Source organism: Paramacrobiotus metropolitanus, unplaced genomic scaffold, assembly GCF_019649055.1.
Source record: "Paramacrobiotus metropolitanus isolate TYO unplaced genomic scaffold, Prichtersi_v1.0 Parri_scaffold0000014, whole genome shotgun sequence".
NCBI lineage: Eukaryota > Metazoa > Tardigrada > Eutardigrada > Parachela > Macrobiotidae > Paramacrobiotus > Paramacrobiotus metropolitanus.
The window spans coordinates 552249-571474 of NW_026570234.1; the positions used below are offsets into that span (position 1 = coordinate 552249).

A 19226-nucleotide genomic window follows, 5' to 3' on the forward strand; every position below is an offset into this window, starting at 1 on the left:
TTTCGGTATTAAATACGGAAGTCCGCCAGCCATTTATATAATGTCTCCCAATCAGAACTATACCAAAATATTGTTACTTATAACGGTAATTAGTAAGCATATAAAATCATGAGTCACTGTGCCGTGAACGATGACCATAGTGGCCATGCAGTGCTAATGGTAAGGTCGATCCGGATTAAAACCGGTCATTTGTTATCCCAATGCAGCATCCGGCACAACAATGTCCTCCACCGTAATGGTATCCACAATTGTTGGTGTTCCGCCTACCCCGCCCACTACACCGGGAATTACCCCGGGATTCGGGGCCACTATATCGTCCATGACGACACTGTCCACGATAGTCGGCCGATTGCCTAAAACGCCTCCGAGCCCCGTTGATATTCCAGCTAGGGGCACTAGTCCTGGTGCTGCAACATCCTCAATGACAACGCTGTCAGCGATGGGTAGGCCTTGCAACTGACGCCGATGCCGCAGTCCTCCCACAATGCTAGGGGAAATCGGCTGAGGATTCATGTTGGAAATGCTGACTTGAGGCGGCTCCTTTGAATCTTGCACCGGGCTTTCCGCTGTGCCGTTGCTGATCAGAGTCTTATTATTTGACCTTTCTGTCACGTTCAGAGTGGATATTACAGTGGTCGTAGCAAGATCTGTTGGCAGGTGAGTGGCATTTGAGGTTACCAAGGGCAAGGCGGGTGGCGAAATAGTGGTCTGATTTGTTGAGATATTTGAAAGCTGTAAAATTTACGCATGGAAAGTACTGATTTAATAAAATCGAGGATTTAAAAAGGTATGACCCGCACATACCTTTTCGCTACTTAGTTCTGTATCGTTCCTGGTGGAATTCAAATTGGGGGTGATGGTTGAACTTCCAAGTAAGTCTATAGTAGTAGTAGCACTTTCCATTTGGAATGGTTTATCGAAAGACTGGGTTGCTGTAAACGACTCCGTGACGCCATTTGGTGTACCGGTAAATGTGGTAACAGTCACATCCGTTGCGTTGATCTCTAGCTTCTTTTGATTCTCAGGAATGGTTTCACTTTCACCTTTCTCTCCGGTGTCCATTACTGCTGATGCCGTCTGGTTTCCGTTCAGCTGGGTAGAATTTTCATGAGAATCACCGGTTTCTATTGTAGCTGTGGATTCTGTTGCATTCTCATTTTTAATTTCAGTAGTCACTGATGTACTTGGTTCTGATGACAACGGTGTGGTTTCGCTAACAGTTTCATTGATTGTTGGGATTGTGGTCGTTGCGGTTGCATTTTTATTTAAGTTGATTTCCGGCGTCTGTGCCGGTATCGTGCTTCCCGTTGTGATATCCGCGCTGTTGCTTCCTCTTGTGTTGCCGGTCGCAAGCTGCACGCTTTTATTCGCATCTAGATTTGGCGTTGTAAGAGTTGTTGTGTTGATTAATGTTTCGGAAGTCGCATTGATCAGCAATCCGGGCGAAGATGAAACGCTTGACCTCGGTGCCTCCGTGGTTAGGTTGGATGGAATGTTGGTGCTGGAGGATGTCGAGGTGGGCATAGCGGTACGTGTCAGCGGTATGGCAGGCACCACCCCTATCGTCTGTCGAGCTAAAGTTGCACCTGCTGAGAAAAAAATAAAATTAATTTAACGAAAACAATAAAATTAGGTATGGAAAGTGGTGGTTAATGCTATGGAATGTGAACATGCCAGATGTAATGTTCTCGTAGTAAATCCTGCATATTGCAGCTACACAACATGACCAATATAATATCGCGCGTCGTAATAAAAGTACTGTAATAAGTTAAATACAGATATCTATATTTATAACAAATGTGTTGAAGTACGCCTTAAAAACTGGCACAAGATAACACAGAAAAGAAATTTGCTTATAGCTGCTTGATATTTTCCATGTTTAATACGTATTCCCATGTAGCCATATCGCCTAATAAAAACCTGCGATGTGATGTTACAGTAATTGTTTTATTTTTATTGTTTTTCAATATGCCTTGACATAATGAATATTACACGTTATAGCAGCAGCAAGAAAGCATATACACATAAAATTTACATTATAAAAACCTTTTGCAAACCAATGCAGTACCTATTGCAACGACGCAAAGGCCCACAACAAGCATTCTTTGGGAGATGGAGGGCATCTTGTTTCAAGTCGAGTATGAGTTCTCGTCTCTGCACCTTCAAAAATGGAACGGAGCGGCAAAAAGAATCAGAAGCATTTTTTTAATTAGTTACTGGTAAAACATAGAAAATTTGATTTCTTCTGTAACGTCTTCGAGATCGAATTCTGACAAATCACTAGAAGAACTTAACTTAACTAGAAGATTGAGAATTCGAGGAAGATGAGAAAGTCACTGCATCGACTGCATAAACATGTTTTGTCCCTAAGTGCCCGTTAGCGCTCGGAAGTGGTCATGCAACATTCACACGAAGACCTGCCCACTTAATCGCGTGATAACGTGGACATGGGACAGTTTACTGTCTACCATTTCATTAGTCAGAACATCGCATCGGTCTCACCAGAATATCGGTCAACGCGGGCAGCTGACCATTGGACACGATTAAAATCGCCGCAGTCTGTCCTCAGATGCATTGATGAAACCTGAATCCTTAAATGATCGATTGCTCTCACAGGGTCTGCGCAAATTACCCTTACTTCTTACTTAATTTTGTACTTCTTTATGTGCCGGTAGTGCGACTACTGTACTAGTATAATAGGTCGGATCCCTTGAGTACTGCATATCACCATGTTCTTGTATCTTATAAAAATTAATTATCTACGTACAATGTACATGTAATATTGTAGATATCTAGATCCCAGTCGGTATGCCGTACACTATGACATTTCCAATTCACCAGGAAAAGACCGGGAACACATTAAATTATTTTTATTTTCTGCAAAGTTACTGTAGTTATGACACAAGCCTTGCCATCAGCACGCCGCGGAAAACATAAATAATCTACAGATATTGACGGGAATGCGAAAACAAGCTGCCGTTTGAGTGCAAATTTCAAGTTGCAGCGTTAATTCAATATACGCCCAGCTTTTTCAAAGCAGCTTCAATTTTGTAGAAGCAGGCAATTCTACTAAAAAAAACCCTGTGCGTATGAGAAAATCCAAAGGAACCTGCACGGTAAAGTTGTAAATTCAAACGGCGATATTCGTAATTGCAAGGCGGTAGTAGGTGAGCAATGACACAAACACAATCTGAATTTCGGACATGTTCGGCAACAACCCCCAGCCTCCCCCAACACCCCAAAACGATGTTGCCAAAATTTTAAGTTTTTGGCAACATCACAAGCTGCTTGCTAGAGTCATGCTGCCGAGCAAGACATGATTCCAAACGGGACGAAAAAGGCTAGCCAATCACAATCGTTCAGTGACGTCATGAATTTTTAATTTCCGCCGGCAGCATCAAAAACATTTATCGCCAGCAGCACGCCCTGAGTTTTCGCATTCGCATCAATATTATAACAGTTTTCTATAACCTAAACAAGCGCACTATCATTTATTATCCACCAGGTTACAGGCTACCCTTCCCTCTAAAAGCATCAAACCAAAAACAATTTAGTTTTCTTTACGGTTGAATACTGAAATAAATTAGTCTTTCACATAAACATTCGCGATCAAGGTAGGAACAGTTTTTCATCGACGTCTCGCGCAAGTGCACACGAAGAACCAGTAACGGCGATTCCAGACACCAATAAATTCGTGTTGTGACTGTTGTCCACCACTGTTTAGTTCCTTTCTCAAAAGTCCCACGTTCAGCTAGATATTTCGTTAGCGAAATGAAATTCAAAACCCAGGAAACTGCGTTCAACGGGAAGTGCGAATTCCCAAACGGTGATCGAATTAATGGTGGCCACTCTCCTTCTTTTTCTCTTTTTCCAAGAACTTATCTGCATCTGCGTTCATTATGCCCTTCGCAGCATCTCCCAAATCAATGTTCTTATCCGCGATACATTTCTGAAAACGACAAATTTAAACTGTAAGTGAACAACAAATCTCAAAATCATGACTCGAGCTCTCTGTAGAAGATATGAACCGAAGAATCCGAGACCAGGTAACACAAAACTGAGAAACGAAGGAAACAGCACATTTGGCAACGTACCTTTAAACACGACTGATACTCCTTAAAGAGTTCGTCACAATAGTTTGCCAAATCAGTGTGTCCGTGCAAATATCTCTCAGAGAACCACTTGTTGAAACAAGCATCATACTTTCGCTTAGGTTCAGTGCATTCTTCACACATGCTATCCATCCTAGCGACAAACCATACCCGACGGCGTTACCCGTAACGCAACTCCAAACACTGTGGTAAAAATAATCCGTCAACACGCTTCACATACTCCCGTCCGGTATAAACAAGTTCCAAAACCTTGCGTGCAAGTTACAAAAACAGATGATAACAAATCTCGCGCAAAAGCAGAACTTGGAATTTCAAATTTGTCACTGATAAAAGTTTTCTAGATCTAGACTCTAGTAGAGTGGCACCAGACTAGTCTGCCTTCCCAAATCCCAAGTCATTTTAAAACCAATAGGGCAGCCCTGTCCACAGTGCAGCCTACGCGTACTGTACGTGCAGCAGTAGAAACGGCCGTTCGCTCATTTGAAATCCTTTGATAACTATTAATGATGTCAGATGATAACCTTCAGTTTTGGATTTCTATTCCCGTACAATTAGTTCAATGAAAACTCTTACAAAATAAATTTTAATCTCCTAAAATTTTGATTTGCATAACCGTTAATGCACCTGCAGGCTTTCTGCAGATGTTTTGAATGTTTTCTGGGCGGTATTTGTCGGAAATTCCTGACTCGGAATAAGGATTGATCCACAAATTTCTTTAGACAATAGTTTTGATAAAAAAGATGCAGATAGTGTCACTGAGCATAACTGAAGGAAATTCAGAAACTAATCATATGACTGAGTATCGAGTTGAGTTAAACTGGACCAAAGTCAAGGGGCTTTTTGTATTTTGAACAAATTCCAAAAGGTCCCTTGACTCCTGAATGTTACGACGCCGAGAAATACAATTAAATCAAAACTAACCGAGGCGACGAGGCCGGTGCGTGCAATAGCAGGCTGTTGTTTCGTAGTTTCGGCACTTAATTCTTAATTGTATCGTTCGACAATTGGTTTGGTACGATCCATAAATATGCGCGGCATGGTGCTTTTCTTTGAAATCTTTACGGTGAAACAATCGTTACAAAGATTTCTATGTCTTTTAGCAAGGGCTTTGATTTAATTTGTCGCATGCGGGAACGGTCTGGAGTCTGTGCATAAAAGTTGTCAACTTTTTTTAAGATCTTTAAAGGAGCATTTGGAGTACACGTAAACACATTTTGACATCGTTAATATTTTTTGGCCTGTTTCATACGGTCTTGCGACAATAAATTCAAGTTAACTTATCGGACAAAAATTTCTGCTGACCTTAACACAATTACAATCCTGTATAAATACTTTCGAATTTCCAGCTTGTTACATTTCGGTTTTCTCTAATTCCAGGATTCAGACTAACCGCAAGCACGAAGTTTTACATGTGGAATGCATTGTGCGATCGCACTTTACAGCGGAACTCCTACAGTTTCGTACAACTGCATTTTATGCATTAATACAACTGAATACCGTCACTGCAATGTAAAGGCAATAAAAGAACCCAAAATTTAATAATACTGCATAATCGTATTTAGAATTTAACAGAACAGAATGACAAAACGTCAAAAGTGAAACAATTTACAACTGCATATAAGTTAAAGGCGGCTGTTCCACTGAACCATTTCCGCGAAATTCTGCAGATCGGAAATCGAAGGGAAATAAACCGAAATTTGTAGGAGACAGCGCGTTAGTCTCGGACAGGGCCGGATTTTCAGTACAAAAACTGGTGTGAAAATTCCAAAAATGCCAGGGAAACACTGGATACGGGGATATGAGTGGCCAGCTGATCTCTGTTTGCGTCCAGCTGTCAGATACTGTGCTCGGAGTAGGCTCCGTAGAAATTTCATCCGGGGGGCATTCTTTGAACAATTTCTGTAAATTACCTTCCTGAGTAAGTAAATTCCTGTTTTTGCAATATCTGCAGTTTATCAAATCACGAACGCACAGGAAATCACAGCACTGTTACAATCACATCACAAACGCCATCGGTATTACGTGATCCGCGTTTGCCATTCTGGCTGGACTGGCCAGCAACTGTGGCGCTGTGGTGGGATGTCCTATTTCCGGGCTTTCCACATGCCGGTCATACAACGGAAGATTCATAGCAAAAATCAATCCGCTGTTTGTAGCGCATTCTTGCAACCTTTTCACATGACTCTTAAAAAACAAACGAGATTCACAGTCAGTTGTTGCTTTAATTTTGAAGAACTATCCAGTAACGGTTACTTAACAGACTTTAAAGGAAGCCGAACAGTGAGCAGTGCCGACATATTTAAACCCTCCAAAAGGGCTTCACACTCACTTCCACTTCCTTCAGGAGTGTCAGCGGACTGTAAATCCTCTTTGCTGCTACCGGACTAACAGACGGTGACAGTTCAGCATATGCTTTTAAATAATTAACAACGGCGGAGATGCTTTGGATCTCGTATTGGCTCATGTTTGGACTTCGTCCTTTCAGCACAGCGGCGTATCGGCGCACGGCAAACCACAGCAAATCGCTGAAGAATGGATACCGTGTCGACTTCTTGACCTGAATTTGTCCAACTAAAATTAGTTTTTGCATTTTAATTAAATTTAATTCGTTTTTTGCTTGCCTTTAGCGTTTGCTCCAGTATGGAAATGTCTATCTGCATTTCTCCATGTAGACTGTTAAGAAAATTTCCGCCAACAACAACAGAATCGTCCAACGTGTAAACAGCATGAATCCAGCCTTAAAAAAACATGCGCTACTGCACCAAATAGAACACCAATATATTATAAGATTATTTGTGCTTGTACAGAGTACATAAGATTCTAAAGCAGAATGTTTTTCTCTCAGTTCAAGAAAATTAATATTGCTTACCACTTGGCAACATTAGAGTATCGCCGGGTGATATTTCGATACGCTCGCATTCGTCCACTTCGTCGGCAAGAAATACAAGGTGTTGTCCAGAGCGTACCCATTGGGCGTACACGTTCCTGTTCTTTTCGGATGGTGGAATGACGAAAAAGATCTAAAACATAAACGAATACACCATGTGCACACAAAACACATAATACAAGGAAAAAGAACAATATTATGGACTATGGCGTATAAATTAGTACAAAGTAGTACAAAATTTCGCTTGCATGCCTATCATATGGCTTATTAAACATCTACAAGAGCATTACCATTGCAATTTACCTTTTTGCCACTGAGGAGATGATACCAAACAGATGACCCACCAAAATCCTGTAAAAAAATAGATAATCTGAATTATTAATACGCAACAAACCAAATTCTTAAGTAATTTTACAATGTGAAAATCCGTAAAGCTGCCGGCTTTACTCATCAGAACATATTTCTGGGTTTTCGGATAAGAAAATGTATGATCCTGTTCTGAAGGGAGATCAGCTATCGGTGGCAGGAGATCACGTGGCCAAAGATTCGTGGCCCAATCTAGCTGACGAACCTGCCAATAACATCCAACGAATGTATTTCTACAAAAACCTGGCGGTCTCACAAATATTCTAACATGTCAATTGCGAACGGCAGAAATTATGGCGCTGCACAAAACATTGTCAACTATATCTACATGATGTGAACGTAAAAAATACCATGACCAATCAACGGTGATAAAATAAATATAATATGTACGGTCTTATGGCAATCGGCGGTGCAGTTGTTACAGTACCAGTAAAGGAGCGTCAATGAGATCGGTGAGGCGAGTATGGCTGACTTCCAGATCAATCAAATTGTAGATCTTGGCCGAAATACGACCTCGAGGTAGAGAACGTTTTTCTCCACCGGTAAAGTATTCAACAAACTGACCAAGGGGCATCTGAATTCCTTCCTGCGAGGCGCAGTTGATCACCTCCACTCTACTCTTAAGACCTATCCAAAGTTATCCACAAAAATCAGTTAAGTATGCGACAAGATTATGTACGGTCTCAGCAGTTCTGACAACTTTTGGCAAATTCACAGCAACAAACCTGCAGCTTTTGCAACCACATCAGGAGTAAGGCCCTCTGGAATTCTGCAATGGAAAATTGCAAATAACCACGATGCCTTCTAGATAACCACGCAAAAATAACGATGCCGATTGCCGATCGTTGTATAGTCATACCTCATGCCAACTGGAGCACCGTTTGTGAATACCAATGGCCAGGAAAATCCCTCTCGCAGAAGTTTATCCATTGTAAATTCTGAAAGAATATGCAGTGGCCAGTCACTACACCACATAAATTTGCATACATACTGTACTTCACAGAAGTATTGACAAAAGATAAATTATACGATAGATATTACTATTCTGTACTTACCTTGTGGAGAAATGTCCTTTATCATTGAATTTGTTGATTTTCGATCAAACCGCGGATCAAAAAGCCTTTCCAATACGGAATAACGAAAATATTCGTTCTCCACCAATAGAAGCGGATTTCCAGATTGCGATCCCGGGGGAACATTTCCGCTACAAACAAACTTCATCATCATAATATACACGGGCATGTTTGGGATTTAGCATCAAGTCTTCTTTACTTATTGTCAAGTTATCAACCAGTGCATGCAGCAGCATCCGCTTGATTTGAGCAGTTAACACAAGCAGAACTGACCAGCGCCCAGCGGTCAAAACCTGATAGCGCTAGATGTAGTTATACCCCACTGCCATTTTAAATCACTATACGATATTGATTCTGCTTTAAGTTATTTTGTAGATATCCGCGCCAGAAGAGTTGCGTAGGAGTTAGTAAATCGAAGCACTTTAACAAAATTTTGGTTGAAATGATCAAAAGCGCTTTTGTACCGAAAGCCAGTCAGGCACGATCACGTAGATTCAGTTGATGTAATGCCCGTTAACTTAACAAGCAGTGCTTCCAAAACTATTGTTTACATTTACGGCGTACTGCAGATGTCTGACTGGAGAATGAATTCACAAGTAAGTAAAACGCTACAGCATACGTGGAACACAAACCTTAGGTCGCTTTTTCAGCTTTGGACGTCGCGGCGGGAGGCGACTTTTCGTCTTGGAAACAGTAAAAAGACCCGATCTATCAGGCATTTTATGGATTTCTTACTTTAACTTTAAAGCATCCAGAAAAGGTCTCTAAGGAAATGTGTGCTCAAGCGCGAAACCACCTTGTCGCAGGAATAATGTACGACGGGAATTTCTGATGCTGATAAGCATGTGTGAATACAGGATCTGATGGAATACCAAGCCAGCCAAAAATGAAGGCATAATCAAAATGTCGACGAAGTCCACGTCTCATTAGGTTTACGCTACGGTAGCTCCGTATAGTATATCGCAGTTTGCCTACTGCCCCACTCCTCTCTAGTTCGGTTCCCTCGCCGCTGCGTCACATACTCAGAGAGAGAGAGACGCTTTTGTGTCCAGAAGCGAATTTGACAGGCTGTTTACTTTTCCACTGGTCAAGCCGCTTCCAGAGTGGAAGCCACTTGTTCAACCCATCGAGATACAGTATGTGACTCATCGCACTGCTGTCCGGCAGTCGCCGGGCAGACGAGTGATAAACAAAATTTTTATCTACTGCATTAATATTCTGTGCTAGCTATCAATAATGCGCTGCTTTCATGGATATTGTTTAACAGTTTTCGATTAGGGTCTTCGGTTACGGGCATTAAACGCTGAGAGTTTAAAATTCAAATATAACAAAAGTTTTCTTTAAATTTTGAAAACTGAAAAGTCAGTTTAAATAATACGGTAAAAACAGTGCTTTTATACGGTGCCTTTACCGTTTCGCTATAGCAGATTACTAGTAAACCCAATAACGCAGATCGAAGATTTGAATGTTCATTTTAAAATAAAGAATGTTAATAGGTGATCTTCCGTATTAATAGTCCGTTTTTAATTTAAATCTATGGTAGCCGTTATTTTGGCCTGTCTCACAAAAAAATTTATTGAATTCCGTGGTGCGAAACCGGGTCGCTTTCACGATGCAACAATGATGAACAAAAGTGTGTCGTTTCGGATGGTCGCCGTAACAATTGTCAAACATTACCAGAGTGAAAGAAAAGAAACCCCCTAACGAAGTTGACATCTTTAATTGCTTGTGTCATAATTAAGCAACTTCTCTATTCGAGCCTGCAGGAAGTGATCACTCTACAGTCACGTATATGTACGCAACGGTTGTTTTTTCAATAATCCTAATTCATTCTGCATCTGTCGAAGCGCGGTGTACATTAATCCACTACGAACAATAGATATACATAGTAATTTTTCGACTATATTTTTACAATTGCTAGCAAAAGTGCAAAAATGTTTGCTCAGAAAAATGTGCTGCTTATCTGTGTCAGTATATTTGCCTATTGTGGGATAACTGCTGCCGACAATTACGTGGATAAATCTTTGACGGGAAAGCTTTCCGTGCAAGTTGGTATAACTACTGCCATAGTACGAATGAAGCGAATTTAAAATAACAGACTTCAGTGATTCTATGGTACTTCATAACAGATTAGTTATGGTCATTCTCGATTTGTCAGAACATTATAGGAGTGATTTAGTACTATTTAAATACGGTATTTTTAGCTCATAAGGGAGTTTAAATCTCTACACGGTCTACCGAATAATACACGTATACAAATTATACCGGCACGTATACACGTATACGTGCCGGCACGTATACACGTATACACGTATTTATGCGCTCGTCCAGCTTACGCTGCATAAAGTTGTGTAAAGTGTATACTCGGTAGACCGTGTAGAGATTTAATGTACAATTAAATTTGGCATTTAATTATGGTTAATTTACTTGAGCGGAAGTGATTCTTTTGTATTCTACTGGCGCTCATTGCTTAGCAACAGTCTTGTGGTGGGTTGTACTCCTGAAACGTGCATACAGATTATTAAGTTATTCGAAGTTTCAGAACAGTTGCGGCTGCATCCTGAATTTATGTAGTTCTGGTTTGCATGGTTTTTTCTCCCGTTCCGCCCGCCCTATGCGCGGAGGCTTTGTCATGCTAGCATCCCATGTGCAGTTTTGTTCATAATAAAGGGGAGGTTCGGCTTGCAAGGGATCGGTCTGATAGCCAGCACCCGCACACCTGATCGTGGGCATTCGGGGCTGCTATACAGAAAGGTTGAGCGCACGGGATGTGCCTCAATCACCGCTTCCCGCACAACCGGCATCTCAAAACGCCCAAACATGTCGCCGTCGCTGCCTTCGTACAATGAGCGAAAGAAAATTAAACTCCCTTATGAGCTAAAAATACCGTATTTAAATAGTACTAAATCACTATAACGAGCGCGGTATGGAAACTGTTATTTTAGGTGATTCCAAACGGAAGTCTTCGCAAGATAGAGACATTTTTTGGCAGCCCCACAATATGGTTGAATGCAACAGTGCCGGTTGCTTTTGCCGAGAATTTATCCGGTAAGTCATTTCTCTTTTTACAGTAAAGAACCGCACTAAAAGATTAACAAAACATTTGTAACGAAACAAAAGCAAGAATGAAAAAGTGCGTGTACCAGTGCACGAAACTCTTTGTAAAGCGACGCTCACACAATTTCAGGCAACGAAACCAATGCACTCCTCGGGAAGCTGGAGTCCAAACCTGTCTCCGATTCCCAGTGAAGTCAAACGAAAAATTACACCTTGTTCACCAAAGGGCCGGCGTAAGTGCAAAATGAGCTCCGTTAGCCCAAAGGACGCTCAAATTACTCAATCGTTCTCGTTTACCCAGTATACTTATATTTATATATGTATTCCAGATGTGCTGCAAATGTCGGGATGCAAGGAAAGCGACAATATGTTTTCTTATCAAAAGGTACGTTTTACGTATATATATTATTTGTTCTGTTATAACAATACCCAATGCCTACAATAGAAGTACTGTCTAGTACTATCGTACTACAAGTACAAGTACACGACGTATCGATAGTTTTTGAACAACAACACACCAGGTACAACGCTGTTTTCAATATTAATAATATCATAATAAATTTTTGTTATTTATCCATGCAGGCTGTTTCACGCCAGCTCGAGTAGCCCGACAACTAATGCACGTTCTAGGTAAGAACATCTGTGCTCTATGGTCTGGTTCGGTTTGAAATAATCTATGTTTCAAGAAAAAATTCTTTACAGTTATCTGTTTTCATCATTGTTCGTCAGTATCGATATAAGAAAAACGTAACGTACCCCAGAACATCGAAAGGAATATTTTACTGTACATTTTATTCTCTCTTAGGTGTATAGTTATAGCAGAGTACAGTATGCAATCTAATAATGCTTTGTAGGCTTTCACAGTGAGCTGAATCGCCCAGACCGGGACCAGTATATCGAGATCAACTGGCAAAACATTCGAACAGGTATAGTAGTAACCAAAACCAATTGGCCACGTAAAACGTTTTAAAAGTGCTTTTAATCAAAAAGCTGTGAGTTGAGTTACACAAAACAGCAGCCAGAACCAACATCGTTGCAGGGTTCGTGCGGAGCTTCTCGAAATATTTGCCGGAAGCATTCCTCACACTGGATTTTCCATTTGATTTTGAATCTGTCAGCCACTTCGATGGAAACAAATTCGCCAACGATCCTGATACATGGACCGTACGATCCAAAAGTGATCCCAACGAACATTTAGGCAGCTCCAATTCTTTTAGTGCATCAGACATGGCAAAGGTAAACAAAATTTACTGCCAGTCGCAGCTGGACAATTCAATATTTGGGCATTCGGGAATGAAAGCGGTCAGGTAATTCCATATTGTTCCATCTGTGCCGCTCTACTGGTCTGCAATTTTTCTGGATCGATGTGGAAATAATCCGTAATATACTGTACGACATCTTCTTTCTTCTGCAAATCGCTGAATCTGATTCGCTCAGATTTCGACAGTATTTTTTCCGTCATCCATATTAAATGATGGTGGAAAATGCGAAATGGACACGACGGATCTCTTTGATTAATCTGGAGCTAAACAAAAAATATTAATGTCACAGTAACTGTTATCAGTTCTAACACGGCAACCAAGAAAAATGCGCGTGAATTCGGTTCTGATGTACGAATTGTGGCTATGTTTTTAACATCGCGTTTCATGAGTTAAACAAGCGATTTTAGCAACTTACCCAGTCTTCAACACATTCCACAGGTGTCACATCATAGCCAGAAAACAGAGCAGGATTAATCAAAACCCCGTTAGCCGACATAACTCCATCAGCACCCGTTGCAGCCACACACCGATCAATATCTGCGTATGTTTTAATATCACCGTTAGCGAAAACGGGGATCCTGACGGCTTCTTTAGCAATCCGAATGGCATCCCAGTCTGCAGGCTCGTTTTTCTGCTTCAGTGTTCGTCCGTGAATGGTTATGAAAGAAACACCAGCCGCCTCGAGTTGCCGGCATAAATCCACGGTTTTGCTTTGAAGCAAAAAGCTTCGAATAATTTTTTATTACGTGACAATTAATATTATTCACTAATACCGAAAATCTTTTCTACAAAACCTACGAGATATCCTCATTCACTCGAATCTTTATAGATTTCGTAAAACTAGTTTCCGGAACCCGGTTCCACAGCTGCCGCACCATATCTTGGATCAGTTCAGGTCGACTCAAAAGATATCCTCCAATCTTTTCTCCAATCGCCCACCTTAGAAATTATATCGTCAGCAACAAGGTTAACAACACAAATACCGGAAGGAGCTCACTTCTGAGGGCATCCACAATTAACATCAATCCCGTCGCAAAGCCTATACGATAAATTTTACAAACAATCGAAATTCCTGGTGAAACTCACTGCACTATAATCATTTGCTGAAAAAAACGAAATTAAATAATTTCCGCGCGCGTACCCAATTACATGTTCAGCTGCGTCCAAAAGAATTTCCGGTGAGCTAGCACCAAACTGAACGATAAGCGGGAAATCATCTGTGAAAAAAGACATACTATGTGAACTTTACTACTATGCGAAAATTTCCGAAAACCGTACGGCGAAGACTGTCTACACAAAACGATCGTTATTTTTTAAGACACACCGAGACACCACTCTCACTTTGATCAGTAGAAAAATCAGCATCGCGAGCCTTAGCAGACTTTCTGAAAGTATCCGCAGTAATCATCGGGCTGAAAACCACGTCTGCCCCCCATTTTCGCATCAAATGTCGAAACTGCAATCTGAAAAATTGCGTATACGGTATGTCTCGAAAGATTTTCTGTGCCGTAACACAACCGGAAAACAAAAGTGTCTATCTAACAAGCAAAAGTGAAACTTCCGCACTGATCCCAAATACGATAATTTTTACAACGAAGCTCAAAAAAGCTGGTGTGGAAACTTGAAACTGATATGAAGAGCGGCCAGAAAATGCTGTGTTCACTTACTTGGAGTACCTCACCATGGGAGCGCAAATCTTCAAAGGTTTCTTCTCGTCCAAAAGTTCCAGTACACCAGATCGTTTCATCCTCATTTTATAGCACCACCGAAAGAACGAATGCAAATAACTGCTCTAGGAATTTAATGAAAGCAAAAGTTTGGCATTCGTACTCAGTGCGATTTCTAAATTTTTACAATTTTACCTAAAAATGGTACTGCGGATCGGGAAAAGATGTGTGCTCGGCGCTGTACGCTTGGGTTGTCGTTTCCCCTTTCCACGTTTTCAGCCAAACGGCATGCCATACACGGCGCTCAGTAATGATTGTCCTGCTGGCTACTGGACTGTGGCGAATGTGAAAAACGTTTTTCGTGTTTCAGCTGTCTGTCAAAACTAGGTTTACTTCAGCTTTAACTTTTTTTTTCCCTGAATCGAAAAACGTTTTTCGTGTTTCAGCTGTCTGTCAAAACTAGGTTTACTTCAGCTTTAACTTTTTTTTTCCCTGAATCGCATTTCCACTTTATTTTTTCGCATTGTTTTGAGTTGACTAACCACATTTTTTATTAAAAGCGTATCATTTGCGATTAAAAATGCTGCAGATCGAACAGGATCGTGCTGAAACTGCCGAACAAGTTGCGGAGCAGTTCGACGTGGAACCTGTCGTAGCTGACATCATGCTAGCTGAGGTTGATCATCACCTGGTACAGCTTGAAAACTGGTACGAAAAGTGGCAAAAACTCAAAGACCGAAAGGTATGCAGTGTCGGACTTAACTTGTAGACACAAATACTCGCCGTTTAAAGGACGGCACCAGCTGCGTTTTTCGGTTTGCAGGGAGCTGACCTTACTCGCGGTCAGCAGAAATATGCGGCCATGCTGCAGGAACTGGAGCGCTCAGAAGGTGAAAAACTGAAACTGGAAACGACACTGCACAATGAAATCCATTACCGTGACCAGAGCGGGACAAGGTACCAAACCTTAAATTAAACTTCTTCCAAAGGCAACTGCTGCCTACGCGATCTGGTGCCCCGTCTGGTTATTTATTATAGTGTTTAATAATCCTAGCCTTTCCCGTATTGTAGAATGGATAAAGTTCGTCAAAGACTGGATGTTCTCATCGAGGATGTGGATTGCCTGTCGGATGTTATTCAGCAGTGTAAGTGGCCAAAAACCCGGAGTGTGATGAGAGAGGACTGATAATCACTGTACTGTCTGTACACAGTACAAGTAAGCAAATTTTATGGTTATACATGATAAATCAGCTCAAGTTAGAGCGAACTAACGTCTATATAACTAATAATTTTTTCATTTGACATTATTCTAATTAACATGAGCTTATCGCAAGAGACTGTAAGTCGCGTACGGAAATAAGGTTTGCAGGTACAGATAAAGTAATTTAACGAAATTTACTGCATGCCCTTGGATTAGTCCTATTCGTACGTTGCTTAATATCCCTGTCCAGTTAACAACTCTTTCGTCCCTTCGGTTGTGTCTTGCTGTAGTGAAACATGAGTTACATTTAAATTATGCGATTGTATGTATTTAAATAATTTTCGTCCCATGTGCTTTTTTGAACCATTGTTTTGGATGTTTTCAATTCTGTGTGGTTCTGTTAGATGACCTAGGTAAAGAAGCGGTCGAAAAAAACAATGCCTCCCGTCAGGAAAAGCAAAAGGTTTGCTTTCAATTGTACTTGCATTTTTCCTGAATTTTTCATTATTTCTTGCAGTCATGTAGCCATTATTTACATGGGTCATTACTTTTCAGCAACTACTGTTTTGGTACGAATCGGCAAAAAAAGATTTGGTCAAACTTGAAAAGCATCACAAAAATAAAGGTCAGTTTCACGCTCGACTTACTTGGCTTGTATCCTTTGTGGAGTTTTCGTTATTTTAGCCCGACAGAAAGAAGAAAGCCTCGTGAGTCTTGCAGCAGCGGAAGCGGATCTCAGGCTTGAAGTAGGCTATAACTTTCGCTCAGTCGTTGGCATTTTCCCATTCGATAAGGAAAAGTGCTTTAATTGTTCAGCTGGAGACTCGCCGGAATTTCCTATCCCGACTCGAAATGGATTTAGCACGGTTGAATGAAGAGCAGAAAAAACAAGAAAGTGACAACACCGACAAAGCAGATGACATCGGTAACCGCAGTTTTGTTTTGTGTTCGAAATAGGCTGAGCTAGGTTGAATCGGTTTGCAAAACACTTAGGGCAAGCAAAAAGCAGCCTTTTGGAACTGCAAGTCCAACTGGAATGCTGCAAATCGGCTCTCAGCCTTGCGGAAAAAGAAGCGGAGGGAATATCTGTACGACTTCCTTTTATCTTATTTTAGCTTCTTCCTCTGGTTAAGTGTTGCCGTGTATACTTGTTTGTAGTCGGAACTGCAAGAAACCAAAACGGTACTTCAGTTACGTCGTGTGGAATATGAACAGCAACTGTGCAACTTGATGGCTAAAGAATCAAAGTTATCTGCTCTTCGATCCAACTGGGAAGAAACCATTTTGTCAAAGCAAAAAGTAGTTGAAGACTTAGAAACAGCTGGAAAGTCATGCCAGACCCGGTCAGTTTAGTTTTAGTAATTTGTTAGTAATTTTATTTTTAATTTTAAGATTAAACTGGCTTCCGTAAAGTTAAGGTAGCCGTATATTTAATCCTGGATTATGCAGTGTTGAGAAATTGTCGACGTGATTTGTGTCCTTATTTTCAGTCTTGATGCTTGGGAAGTCGAAAGAGTTCGTTTAAAGGGAACTTTGGCTGAACTGCAGCTGGAATATGGTATAATACAAAAACTGTCGTTGTGGTTGCATTAATTTGATGCTCTCTCTATTTAGGCAAGAAGGATGTTCACATTGCGGAATTGAAAGACCAACTTCAACTGCTCCAAAATGCAAATGTAATCGCTACGCTACAGTCTGTATGGTGTAGAGAATCCTATAATGGAAATCCGACAAGTTGATGTCATTTAAATTGCGGTATCTTAATTTGGGTTACGCGCGCTTTTACGATTTTAGGAAAATTTCCGTGAAAAACATTTAACTGCTCAAGATCAGTTACGTTGTATTGGAGATGCTCGTGATTCCTTTGAGAAAGCATCGCAGGAGAAAAAGAACGAAATTTTGGTACGTACCAGTTCCATAACATTTTTATGTCTGCATTTCTCGAATCACGCTAGATGCAGGAGTAAGGTAGACACGGGCGTTGTCTGCGTGCACGGGTGACCCCGGTCACCGATCAAGAATTAAGAACATTTTAAGCAGCCATTCAGTTTGAAAATGTTTTAGCTCCGGCGGTGTTTCCGGTGCAAGCAGAGTCGACCTTTTTAATTTTAATAAACTATTGGCAGGAAACTGTGAGCAAAGAAAAATCACTTCTTGAAAGTGCGCGAAACAAGAAGGACTTTCTGGCGAAGTTATGCAGTCTGAAAAGGGAAGAAGTCAGTTCGTTGCAGGTACATATATCCTTGACACAAATACTTGAGTATCTGATGTCCACATTAACTTCCTCGCATTTTAAAGCAGACATTATGCTTTTTAATAACAAATTATGTGTTATAGACTCGCGTCCAAGAACAGAATGCTGCAAACGAACTGGAACAGCAACGACTTTCCCAGCAGGAAATTACTACCATCATGTTGAGTCCGTAAGTCGTCCATTGCACACCTAGATTTCTCCTATACCGATAACGCCTTCGAATAAACCTTACTTTTGTAGTCCACCTACCCAGCAAGCAGAACAACCGGCACAAAGCAAACCGGGTCAACCAACATTTTTGCAACCACGTCCGCCTGCCGCGGGAAAAGTCATGCATCCACGACCCGGTCCAGTGGTGCCACGAAAGCGTGCCCTTTCTATGAGCAGCAACGAAAGCGAATATGTTGACCTCCCAGTAAGAAAATATTAATTCTAAGAATTTGGTGAAGTAATATTTTGAACTGAATGCGACTTTCACAATTTTGTTGCAGACTAGCGTCATTATGTCGGAGGATTCGGTTCGTGGAGATGATTCCCCAAAACGCATTCGCGAGGCAGCAAATACTGTAAATCGACTTGAGTATTTCAGCTCCCAATTGTTTACTGGCTTACATTTTATTAGATTACTATTATACTTTGCAAATTTAAGTATGCGGCAACGTACTTAAATTTGCCCCCATTTTTTAAATATATATGATTAATAAACAAAGAAGTAATATTATCCATTTGTATTGAGTAGGCCTTACCAAAACGGTTAAAGAACAAAATAATTACTCATATGAATAAATCGGTTAGTTATTTCTTGAAATTTTTCTTTAGCAGGAATTCTACAGCGATCGCGCCACTGCAGCATCCTCAACCATGAAAGCTCGGATGAACAGAAAGATCTCGGAAGAACTGAACAGGAAGGGTATGGCTCCGCCGAAAGTGCCCGCTCGTGGTCGGCGTGGTGGGTTGAATCGCGGTAATCGTCATGGCCGTTTGGAATTTTTGTGATTACTTTAATGGACTCTGTTCAGCAACTGCGACACTAAGCTTTCCCCAAGAAAAGTCCGTTAAAAGAAAACAGTTCCCAGACAAAGGTTGAACGTAGAATTCTGTTGCGTTACATTTTGTTCGGTTTCGTTGTACGTGATCAGATCGGTGTCGTGTTTTGTTGGCTTTTGGAGATTATTGTTTGATTTGGTTACACGACGTGACGACGGTTAGTCGACTGGTTGCGGTGCCATATTCTTTCCAGAGTACTCCAATTTTGGGCATAAATCAGTTTTTGTTATTTTCGATGTGGTGTTTTGCTTTTTCTTTCTGTTATATTAAATGCAAGAAATTTTGAGAAAATCTTTGTGC

General features: G+C 40.9%; 4 protein-coding genes across 6 annotated transcripts; 1 reads left to right on the top strand and 3 right to left on the bottom strand.

The window, feature by feature from the left end:
* Positions 1 to 30: 30 nt before the first annotated feature.
* Positions 31 to 2533, bottom strand: LOC129584775 (mucin-2-like). Of its 2 annotated transcripts, none has more exons than XM_055477089.1 (3): positions 2069 to 2533; positions 805 to 1586; positions 31 to 732 (listed from the first exon to the last, which is right to left on the bottom strand). In XM_055477089.1, the coding sequence occupies exons 1-3, from the start codon at positions 2121 to 2123 to the stop codon at positions 193 to 195; spliced, it is 1377 nt and encodes a 458-aa protein (XP_055333064.1). In that variant the 5' UTR covers positions 2124 to 2533; the 3' UTR covers positions 31 to 192. The 2 variants fall into 2 exon arrangements, with proteins under 2 accessions (XP_055333064.1, XP_055333063.1); XM_055477088.1 differs by having other exon boundaries at positions 805 to 1589.
* Positions 2534 to 5574: 3041 nt separating this feature from the next.
* On the bottom strand, positions 5575 to 9353 carry LOC129584776 (lysine-specific demethylase 2A-like). The gene is made up of 12 exons (XM_055477090.1): positions 9071 to 9353; positions 8421 to 8569; positions 8225 to 8303; positions 8091 to 8134; positions 7793 to 7992; positions 7415 to 7570; positions 7303 to 7350; positions 6982 to 7132; positions 6734 to 6849; positions 6442 to 6669; positions 6085 to 6296; positions 5575 to 6011 (listed from the first exon to the last, which is right to left on the bottom strand). Exons 2-11 carry the CDS (start codon positions 8443 to 8445, stop codon positions 6108 to 6110), a joined length of 1236 nt encoding a protein of 411 aa, XP_055333065.1. The 5' UTR covers positions 8446 to 8569; positions 9071 to 9353; the 3' UTR covers positions 5575 to 6011; positions 6085 to 6107.
* Positions 9354 to 12403: 3050 nt separating this feature from the next.
* On the bottom strand, positions 12404 to 14629 carry LOC129584688 (tRNA-dihydrouridine(20a/20b) synthase [NAD(P)+]-like). The gene is made up of 7 exons (XM_055476977.1): positions 14425 to 14629; positions 14099 to 14220; positions 13899 to 13974; positions 13755 to 13796; positions 13556 to 13696; positions 13173 to 13467; positions 12404 to 13020 (listed from the first exon to the last, which is right to left on the bottom strand). The coding sequence occupies exons 1-7, from the start codon at positions 14508 to 14510 to the stop codon at positions 12799 to 12801; spliced, it is 984 nt and encodes a 327-aa protein (XP_055332952.1). The 5' UTR covers positions 14511 to 14629; the 3' UTR covers positions 12404 to 12798.
* Positions 14630 to 14884: 255 nt separating this feature from the next.
* Positions 14885 to 19155, top strand: LOC129584732 (myosin-13-like). Of its 2 annotated transcripts, none has more exons than XM_055477038.1 (17): positions 14885 to 15166; positions 15248 to 15381; positions 15496 to 15569; positions 16030 to 16088; positions 16181 to 16250; positions 16310 to 16371; positions 16442 to 16550; positions 16619 to 16713; positions 16784 to 16968; positions 17116 to 17183; positions 17240 to 17301; positions 17420 to 17527; positions 17752 to 17856; positions 17963 to 18048; positions 18120 to 18294; positions 18371 to 18445; positions 18699 to 19155. In XM_055477038.1, the coding sequence occupies exons 1-17, from the start codon at positions 15005 to 15007 to the stop codon at positions 18873 to 18875; spliced, it is 1806 nt and encodes a 601-aa protein (XP_055333013.1). In that variant the 5' UTR covers positions 14885 to 15004; the 3' UTR covers positions 18876 to 19155. The 2 variants fall into 2 exon arrangements, with proteins under 2 accessions (XP_055333013.1, XP_055333014.1); XM_055477039.1 differs by having other exon boundaries at positions 18702 to 19155.
* Positions 19156 to 19226: the final 71 nt, after the last annotated feature.

Excerpts from the sequence above, each read along its gene's own strand:
- LOC129584775 (XM_055477088.1), bottom strand. The coding sequence starts at position 2,123 with ATGCCCTCCATCTCCCAAAGAATGCTTGTTGTGGGCCTTTGCGTCGTT. Across the intron at positions 1,590-2,068 it reads CCTTTGCGTCGTTGCAATAG|CAGGTGCAACTTTAGCTCGA; the intron begins GTACTGCATTGG and ends TTTTTTTCTCAG. Across the intron at positions 733-804 it reads CAGAACTAAGTAGCGAAAAG|CTTTCAAATATCTCAACAAA; the intron begins GTATGTGCGGGT and ends TAAATTTTACAG.
- LOC129584776 (XM_055477090.1), bottom strand. The coding sequence starts at position 8,445 with ATGATAAAGGACATTTCTCCACAAG. Across the intron at positions 7,133-7,302 it reads ATCTCCTCAGTGGCAAAAAG|ATCTTTTTCGTCATTCCACC; the intron begins GTAAATTGCAAT and ends TTTATGTTTTAG. Across the intron at positions 6,670-6,733 it reads TACTGGAGCAAACGCTAAAG|GTCAAGAAGTCGACACGGTA; the intron begins GCAAGCAAAAAA and ends GGACAAATTCAG.
- LOC129584688 (XM_055476977.1), bottom strand. The coding sequence starts at position 14,510 with ATGAGGATGAAACGATCTGGTGTACTGGAACTTTTGGACGAGAAGAAA. Across the intron at positions 14,221-14,424 it reads CCCATGGTGAGGTACTCCAA|ATTGCAGTTTCGACATTTGA; the intron begins GTAAGTGAACAC and ends GCAATTTTTCAG. Across the intron at positions 13,021-13,172 it reads TGGAATGTGTTGAAGACTGG|CTCCAGATTAATCAAAGAGA; the intron begins GTAAGTTGCTAA and ends TTTTTTGTTTAG.
- LOC129584732 (XM_055477038.1), top strand. The coding sequence starts at position 15,005 with ATGCTGCAGATCGAACAGGATCGTGCTGAAACTGCCGAACAAGTTGCG. Across the intron at positions 15,382-15,495 it reads CGTGACCAGAGCGGGACAAG|AATGGATAAAGTTCGTCAAA; the intron begins GTACCAAACCTT and ends CCCGTATTGTAG. Across the intron at positions 17,857-17,962 it reads AAGAAGTCAGTTCGTTGCAG|ACTCGCGTCCAAGAACAGAA; the intron begins GTACATATATCC and ends TATGTGTTATAG.